The 9,835-nt window shown below is 37.0% G+C and overlaps 1 protein-coding gene across 2 annotated transcripts in view; it reads left to right on the top strand.

Annotated features, from left to right (window-relative positions):
• Nucleotides 1-224: 224 nt before the first annotated feature.
• The window catches only part of Cpb2 (carboxypeptidase B2), a 69,440-nt gene continuing 59,829 nt past the window's right edge, over nt 225-9,835 (top strand). For both annotated transcript variants that reach the window (XM_004844207.4, XM_004844206.4), the window contains exon 1: nt 225-428. In XM_004844207.4, the coding sequence (XP_004844264.1) occupies nt 355-428 (74 nt within the window). In that variant the 5' untranslated portion in view covers nt 225-354. The remainder of the gene's footprint in view (nt 429-9,835) is intronic.

Raw genomic sequence — 9,835 nt, 5'->3', positions numbered from 1 at the left:
CTCAACATGGGCTATGAGCCATCAGTCAATATCCCCTGGCCGTGCTTCTTCAGAGAACCAGACAAGACCTTCTTCACTATACATCTATTCTTGGTCTTCTCGTCTGTGAGGTACTAAATGTTCTCTGCACAGCCTCAACTAATAACGATTCTCACCACACTCTCTTTGTGAAGCTTCAGTCATCAAATGTGTGTTCTCTTTTTCGGAGTGGACATGGAAGCTGAATCAATTGAGATGGAATGAGATGGAACACGCTGTTACATTTTAACCAGTATGTAAAGAAGGCTCTTATGCAATCAATCCTCCAGGCCTTTCTCTTCAGAGAATTTTGGTGTACAGCAAACCTCTGTTGGGATGAAGCATTTTAGCCTCGGCGTCCTTGTCGCCACCATCCTTCTCTGTGAGCAGCATGGCTTCGCCTTTCAGAGGTAACTCACTTGAACTCAAGTTGCACTGGGATGTTTCTCTCTTGTTTGCCTCACACTGATTTGAATCAGTGTACTGGACCCAGAGCAAAATGTGAAAGTGTGAGAGCCAGAACCTTGCCACATTGCTCTGACAAATAAGTGGATTTCAGTACAAGAGATTATCACTAGATATAACGTCTTTTATTCATTTCTGGCTCAGTTTTATTACTAGGAGAAACTGGATGATAAATACATTCATTGTATATGTGTACATGAAAGAAATGGAATTTTTAATAAAGGTAGTTATTTGTATCCTAACATATCACATGAGTTATATTCTTCTTGTCATCATGTATAAACATTTAACTATGGATAATTTATTTTCTTCTTGTATGTAAAATACAGGAAAAGAGGGTAAAGATATTAAATAGGAAATTCAGATCATGCATGGTTATTCAGCATGAGATATGAAATGAACATGTCTAATTCTTATTTTGCTTAGTAGATTGATCATATTAGGATAGTCTGCCATAAACTACTTACAAAGACAAAAATGAACTATCCTAGAGCACATAATACATGGAGCAAATAGTTCCAGGGTACAGGGAATGTAGTTTATTAACTAGTTATTTTTAGCCTTTTAGAAATTGATTTTGATTCCTTTGGAATTGTCTTATTTTTTTATTTGTTTGGCTTCTGCAGTCCTTTTCTTTCCTAATTATGTCTGAGACAGATGCCTCCCTCATGTTAGTGAAAGGCAAAGGGAGGAAGGATATGTGAAAGGTACATAGCAGAGACAGGGAAAACTCTATCAAAAACCTTTAACAACAAATAACCATAGGACAAGAGTTCAGATGACAGAGCTTAACTTATGAGCCCAAAGCTTTGTTTGTGTTTGATCACTGAATATTTTGTTGATTCATTTTGTTCAATATGGTTGTCAAGTATCAAGCCACAAATTCCACTGGGAAATAGTGGTTGTTTCAGAATTAATAGGAGTGTAAAACTTGTGAGAATAATTGGTGACTTATGTCTCTATATTATCAGTAAATCAGATGAGTGCAACTTCTAAGGTCTTTGCTACTATTTATTTATATAATTTGATGATTGTCTTTAAGGTAAGGAGGTTGAAGGAGGAAACTGATAACACCATGTCCAACATGGTTTCTGTGGTGGTACATCACTGACTGAGACAAGAAAGGGTGGAAAGCAGAAACGTGTGCTTATTTAGCACCTGTGTTTGCTCCTTGATCTGGGCTAGATGCTTAGCAGTGTTATCTTTTTAAATGTCTGTAATTCTACACATTAGGAATCTTCTTCCTCCTCCTCCTCCTCTTCTTCTTCGTCCTTTTATTTTTTTTTATGGTACTCGGGACTGAACCCAGGGACTTCACCCCAGCAACTCCACCCCATCCCACCCCACCCCTCCTTTTTTTTTTTAATTTTGAGACTGTCTTGCTAAGTCACTAAATTGTCTAGGCTGGCCTCAAACTTGGAATCCTCCTGCCTCAGCCTCCCAGAATTCTGGGATTACAGGCACTAGCCACTTGGTTTGTTTGCTTCCTTTTTTTTTTTTTTTTTTTTGATAGGGCAGCTAAGCTTATTGTTATGTTTGCTGATTTTCTAATTACCAGCTTGATTCAACAGAGTTTTTTTTTAATTCTTTTATTGGTACATTTTAGGTATACAATACATTTACATTTATCATTGGGTGCTTGTACCTGTACATGATGTATCTTGGTTCTTATTTTCTCCCCCATTACCTGTGCACTTTTCAACCCCTCCACCCTTCCCTATTTACATAGATTTTGTTTCCATTATTTTGCTTTTCTCATAATTTTTCCTTTCCCTTCTTCCCTTTCCCCTTCCCCTCTCACCACCCCTACGCCTTTGGACCTTTTAATATTTCAAATTATCAATTATTCATTTTAATCATTTTAATCCTTATTTACACTTTCAGTTTCTCACACTAGAGAAACTATTCGGTATTTACACATGTGTGTCCTATTTATTTCACTTAAGAGTTTGGCCTCAATATGCATCCATTTAGCTATAAATGTCTCTAGTTTCTCATTCTTTATGGCTGAGTAGTACTCCATTTTATAAAAAAAACCCCACATCTTCTTTATGCAGTTTCCAGTTGATGGGCACTTGGGCTGTTTCCAAGCTTTAGTTATTACAAACTGTGCTGCTATAAACATAGGTGCACATACATTGCTGTGGTATGATTCTTTTAATTTTGGGGGGAAGATACCCAGCAGGGGAATAGCTGGCTGGGTCAAATGGGACCTCTAGTCCTAGTTCTTTGAGGTATCTCCATACTGATTTCCACAGCAGTTGCACCAGTCTGCACGCCCACCAGCAATGGAGAAGGGTTCCTTTCTCCCCACACCTCCGCCAGCAATTTGTTATTGGTTGACTTCTTGATAACAGCCATTCTTTCTGGGGTGAGGTGGAATCTCAGTATTGTTTTCATTTGCATTTCCCCAGTGAACAGTGATGTTGAACGTTTTTTCATGTATTTATTTGCTGCTTTTACTTCTTTGTCTGAGAAATGTCTGTTCATTTCGGATGCTGATTTTTGAATTGGGTCTTCGAATTTGGGGGATCTGATTTTTTTCAATTCATTGTATATTCTAGATAGTAGTCCTTTGTTCGAGGTACAGCTCCTAAAATTTTTTTCCCACCTTGTAGGTTGTCTCTTAGCTCTGTTGGTTTCTCTTGTAGTGCGGAAGCTTTTTAATATGATAAAATCCCAGTTGTTGATTCTTTGTGCTAGTCCCCGTGCTACTGAGGTTTTGTTCGTAAAGTCTTTTCCTATGCCAACGTCTTCAAGAGTTCTACTTATCTTCCAGCAAGTTTAGTGTTTCTGTCTTAATATTTAGATCTTTAATCCACTTTGATCTTAGTTTAGTGCATGGTGATAGGTATGGGTCTAGTTTTAATCTTTGGCAGGTTGAAATCCAGTTTTTTCAACACCATTTATTAAATAGGCTGTCTTTCCTCCAATGAGGGTGGTTGGCTCCTTTGTCAAAGATGAGGTGGCTGAGTATGTCTGGAGTTGTTTCTGCATCTTCTAATCTATTCCACTGATCCTTGGGTCTGTTTCTCTGCTAGTACCATGCTCTTTTATCACAGTAGCTTTGTAGTATAGTTTCATATTGGGGATTGTGATACCCTCAGCCATGTCTCTGTTGCCTAGAATTGCTTTTTCTATTCTAGGTCTCTTATGATTCCAAATGAATTTTTGGATTGTTTTCTCTAGTTCTGTGAAGTATATTGTTGGAATTTCAATCGACATTGCATTAAATCTATACAGTAGTTTTGGAAGTATGGCCATTTTCACTATTAGTTCTTCCTACCCAGGAATAAGGGATATCTTTCCATTTTCTTATATCCTCCTCAATCTCCTTTTTCAGAGTGCTGTAGTTTTCAGTGTAGTGGTCTTTTGCTTCCTTTGTGAGGTTGATTCCTAGATAATGCATTTTTTGGATGCTATTGTAAAAGGAATTGTTTCCCTAATTTCTCTCTCAGTGAATCTGCTATTTGTATATAAAAAGGCTATTGTTTTTTGAGTATTGACCTTATATCCAGCTACTCCACTGAATCTGTCAATTAAGTCTAGAAGACTTTTGGCTGAGTTTTTTGGGTCTTCTATGTAAAGTATCACATCATCAGCAAATACTGACAGTTTCACTTCTTCCTTTCCTATCTTTATTACTTTTATTTCTTTCTCTTTTCTAATTGCTGTGACTAATGTTTCCAGAACTATATTACTATATTGAACAGAAGTGGTGACTGTGAACATCCTTGTCTTGTTCCTGATTTTAGCGTGAAAGTTTTCAGTTTTTGACCATTTAGTATGATGTTGGCTGATGGTTTTTTCATAGATAGCCTTAATCAGGTTGAGATAAAGACCTTCTATTCCAATTTTCTGTAGCATTTTTATCATCAATGGGTGTCAGATTTTGTCAAATGCCTTTTTTTGCATCTATTGAGATGATTGTATGGTTTTTGTCCTTGACTCTGTTAATATATTGTATTACATTTATTGATTTACGAATGTTGAACCATCCTTGCATCCCTGGGATAAATCTGACTTGGTCAGGGTATATGATCTTCTTGATGACCCTCTGTATTCTGTTTGCCAGTATCTTGTTGAGGATTTTTGCATCTATGTTCATTAGGGAGATTGGCCTGTAGTTCTCTTTTTGGGTTGGGTCTTTCCCTGGTAACACTTGCTTCCAGGAATGAATTTGGAAGCCTTGCTTCCCTTTCAATTTCCTTGATGAGTTTAAAGAGTTATGGCAATAGTTCTTTAAATGTCTTGTAGAATTCAACAGTGAAGCCATCAGGACCTGAGCTTTTCTTTGTTGCTAAATTTTTTATTATATTTTCAATTTGACTCATTGTAATTAGGGTGTTTAGAATTTCTATATCTTCTTCATTTAATTTTGGCAATTCGTATGTATCTAGGAATCTGTTCATTTCTTCTGTGTTTTCCATTTTATTAGAGTACAGGTTCTCAAAGTAGGTATTGATGATCCTCTAGATTTCTGCTGGTTCTGTTGTGACTTCACCTTTTTTATTCTTAATTGCATGGATTTGAGCCTTTTCTTTCCTTTTGTTTGATAAGGTTGGCTAAAGGTTTATCAAATTTATTTATTCTTTTGAAAAACCAACTGTTTGATTCATTGATTTTTTTGTAATGGTCTCTTAGTCTCCATTGCATTGATTTCTTCTCTGATCTTTATAATTTCCTCTCTTGTATGAGCTTTGGGTTTGTTATGCTCTTCTTTTTCTAGGAGCTTTCTGGCATTGTCATTTACTTGTAGAAACTGTCTAATTTTTCTTTAATTTCCTCTGTGACCCATTGGTTGTTCAGGAGGATATTATTCAATTTCCAGGTGTTTGTGGGAGTTTTTGCGGTTTCTTATGTTATTGACCTCCAATTTTATTCCACTGTGGCCTGATAATATACAGGGGATAACTTCAATTCTTTTACATTAACTTAGATATGTCCTATAAGCTAGTATGTGGTCTATTTTGGAGAATGACCCGTGTGCAGCCAAAAAGAATGTGTATTCTGATTTTGTGGGGTGGAACACTCTGTAAATATCTATTAAGCCCATTTGTTCAATAGCTTGGTTCAGTTCTAAAATTTCATTGTTAATTTTTTGTCTAGATGATCTGTCTATTTGTGATAGTGGGTTATTGAAGTCCCCCACTACAACTGTATTAGTGTTATTTGATTTTTCATGTCCATTAATATTTGTTTTGTATAGTTGGGGGCATTCATATTTGGTGCATATATATTTAAGATTGTCATCTCTTCCTCTTGGATTGTTCCCTTCACAAGGATGTAGTGACCATCTTTGTCTCTCTTGATTAGTTTTGGTTTGAAATCTACTTTGTCTGCAAATAAGATTGCTACCCCTGCGTTTCTCTGGGTTCCTGTCACAGTGAGAACTTTTACTTTCAGTCTATGAATTTATTTTGAGTTAGGTGTGTTTCTTGTATACAGCATATTGCTGGATTTTGCTTCTGAATCGATTCTGTCAATCTGTTTCTTTTGATTGGTGAATTGAGGCCATTAACCTTGAGAGTTATAATTGATAGATATTGACTCATCCTTGTCATGATGTTTTGTTGTTGTTGGCTCTTTTATTTCTTATCCCCCCCCCCTTTCCCTTTTGTTTCTTACCTTGCCTGGTGGCTTCCCTCTGTTGGGCCTCATGGAGTTGTGACCTTCATTGTCTTTATCTAGGATATTGCTTAAAATTGTTTGGACTGCTGGTTTGGTGTTCATGAAATTTCTCAGGTGTTTTTTGTCATGAAAGTATCTAATTTCCCTGTCGATTTTGAAAGATAATTCTGCTACAATAGTCTAGATTGGAAGTTATTTTCTTTTGGGCCTTGAAATACTTCACTCCAGGCTCTCCTTGATTTGAAGGTTTGTGTTGAGAAGTCTGCCATGTTTCTGATGGGCTTTCCTTTGTAGGTGATTTGTTTCTTTTCTCTAACTGCCTGTAGGCTTTTGTTCTTCTGTTGGGTTTCTGGGATCTTGACTATTATATGTCTATGTGTAGTTTTTTTCTATCATGGCTAGTTGGAGTTCTATATGCCTCAGTCATCTGTATGACCATTTGGCCCCCTCTGTCTGGGAAGTTTTCTACTATTACTTCTGTGAACAGGTTTTTTTATGTCAATTTTACTTTCTCCTGTTTCTTTGTGGACTCCTATCAGTCTTATGTTATTCTGTTTTACATCATCTAGCAGCTGCTGGATTGATTTCTCGTGGTCCCTTACTATTTTTAAGAAATCTCTGTTTTCATGGTCCTTAACCGCAATCCTGTCTTCTATATTCTATATTCAGATTCCCTTAATCTGTTGTGCATGCTTTCAATGGAGTTTTTTTTGTATATCATTTTATTGGTACATTTTAGGTGTACAATATAATAACATTCACCATTGGAGATATGCACCTTTACATACTCTCTTGGTTCTTATTTTTTCCCCCTCCTCTGCCCTCCCTTCAACCCCTCCATCCCTCCCTATTTACAAAGACTTTATTTCCATTTTTTCATTTTCTCATATTAATTTCCATTCCCTTCTTTCCTTTCCCCTACCCCTCCCACTTCCCCCTCCCCTTTGCCCCTTTTCTTCCTATTTCACATTATCTATTATAACTTTTAGTCCTTATTTACACTTTCAGTTTCTCACACTAGAGAAACTATTTGGTATTTACATGTGTGTCCTATTTATTTCACTTAAGAGTATTGCCTCAATGTGCATCCATTTAGCAATAAATGTCTCTAATTTATCATTTTTGATGGCTGAGTAGTACTCCATTTTATAAAAAAACCACATTTTCTTGATCCAGTTTCCAGTTGATGGGCATTTGGGCTGTTTCCAAGTTTTAGCTATTACAAATTGTGCTGCTATGAACATGGGTGCACATATATCACTGTGGTATGATTCTTTTAATTCTTTGGGGAATATCCCCAGCAGGGGAATAGCTGGATCAATTGGGACTTCCAGTCCTACTTCTTCGAGGTATCTCCATACTGATTTCCACAATGGTTGCATCAGTCTACACTTCCACCAGCAGTGGAGCAGTGTTCCTCTTTACCCCACAGCCCCATCAGCATTTGTAGTTGGTTGATTTCATGACAGCAGCCATTCTTGTTGGAGTGAGATGGAATCTCAGCATTGTTTTCATTTGCATCTCTTGAATGACCAGTGATATTGAACATTTTCTCATATGTTTATTTGCCATTTCTACTTCTTTGTGTGAGAAACATCTGTTCATTTCAGATGCCCATTTTTGGATTGGGTCTTTAAATTTGGGAGGTCTGATTGTTTTAAGTGCTTTATAGGTTCGAGATAGTAGCCCTTTCTCTGAGGGACTGCTGGTGAAAATTTTTTCCCACATTGTGGGTTGTCTCTTCACACTGATGGTGGTTTCTCATGCTGTGCAGAAGCTTTTTAGTAAAAAGAGATCCCACTTGTTGTTTGTGCTAGTTCACGGGCAACTGAGGTTTTGTTCATAAAGTCTTTTCCTACCCCAATGTCTTGAAGAGTTCTACCTAACCTCTATTCCAGCCAGTTCAGTGTTTCTGTTTTTATATTTAGATCTTTAATGCATTTTGATTTTAGATTAGTGCATGGTGAGAGATATAGGTCTAGTTTTAGTCTTTGGCAAGTTGAAACCCAATTTTTCCAGCACCATTTATTAAAGAGGCTATCTTTCCTCCAGTGAGGGTGTTTGGTTCCTTTGTCAAAGATGAGGTGGCTGAGTGTGTCTGGAGTTGTCTCTGCATCTTCTAATCTGTTCCACTGGTCTTCAGGTCCATTTCTTTGTCAGTACCATGCTGTTTTTATCACAGTAGCTTTGTAGTAGAGTTGCAAGTTGGGGGTTGTAATACCCTCTGCCAGGTCTCTGTTACCTAGAATTGCTTTTGCTATTCTGGGTCTCTTCTTATTCCAAAGGAATTTTTGGATTGTTTTCTCAAGGTCTATGAAGTATGCTTCTGGGATTTCAATTGGGATTGCACTGAATCTATATAGCAGTTTTGGAAGTATGGGCATTTTCACTATGTTGATCCTTCCTACCCAGGAGCAAGGGATGTCTTTCCATTTTCTGATATCCCCTTCAATCTCTTTTCAGAGTGCTATAGTTTTCAGAGAAGAGGTCTTTGATTTCTTTTGTTAGATTGATTCCTAGGTATTTCAGTTTTTTGGATGTGATTGTGAAAGGAATTATTTGCCCTATTTCTCTCTCAGTGAATCTGTTGTTCGTGTAGAGGAAAGCTATTGATTTTTGTGTGCTGACCTTGTATCCAGCTACTTTACTGAATTTGGTTATTAAGTCTAGAAGACTTTTGGTGGAGTTCTTGGGGTCTTCTATGTAGACTATCATGTCATCTGCAAATAATGACAATTTGACTTCTTCATTTCCTATCTTTATTCCTTTTATTTCTTTCTCTTGTCTAATTGCTGTGGCAAATGTTTCCAAAACTATATTGAACAGGAGTGGTAATAGTGGACATCCTTGTCTTGTTCCTGATTTGAGTGTGAAGGATTTCAGTTTGTGACCATTTATGATGATATTGGCTGTTGGTTTTTCATAGATGGCTTCTATCAGTTTGAGGTAGAGACCATCTATTCCAATTTTTCTGTAGGGTTTTTATCATAAATGAGTGTTGGATTTTGTCAAATGCTTTTTCTGCATCTATTGAGATGATCATATGGTTTTTGTCCTTGGCTCTGTTAAGATAATGTATTACATTTATTGATTTGCATATGTTGAACCATCCCTGCATCCCTGGGATGAATCCCACTTGGTCAGGGTGTATGATCTTCTTGATGATCTTCTGCATTCTGTTTGCCAGTATCTTGTTAAGGATTTTTGCATCTATGTTCATTAGTGAGATTGGCCTATAGTTCTCTTTTTCAGTTGGGTCTTTCTCTGCTTTGGGGATCAAGGTGATGCTTGCTTCCAGGAATGAATTTGGGAGTATTGCTTCCCTTTCAATTTCATTGAAGAGTTTAAACAGTAGCTGCAGCAGTTCCCCTCTAAATGTCTTGTAGAATTCAGCAGTGAAGCCATCAGGGCCCGGGCTTTTCTTAGGTGATAAGTTTTTAATTACATTTTCAATTTCATTGGTTGATATTGGGTTGTTCAGAATTTTTAGGTGTTCTTCATTCAACTTTGGTAATTCATATGTATCTAGGAATCTGTCCATTTCTTCTGTGTTGTCCATCTTATTGGCGTATAGGTTCTGGAAATAGGTATTGATGATTCTCTGGATTTCTGCTGGGTCTGTTGTAATTTTACCCTTATCATTCCTAATTGCATGGATTTGGGCCTTTTCTTTCCTTTTCCTAATAAGGTTGGCTAAGGGTTTTTCAATTTTGTTGATTCT

Source organism: Heterocephalus glaber, unplaced genomic scaffold, assembly GCF_053883595.1.
Source record: "Heterocephalus glaber isolate CG9 unplaced genomic scaffold, H.glaber_assembly_v1.0 deba00001666, whole genome shotgun sequence".
Taxonomy (NCBI): domain Eukaryota; kingdom Metazoa; phylum Chordata; class Mammalia; order Rodentia; family Bathyergidae; genus Heterocephalus; species Heterocephalus glaber.
This window is presented reverse-complemented; position numbering and strand designations above follow the sequence as displayed.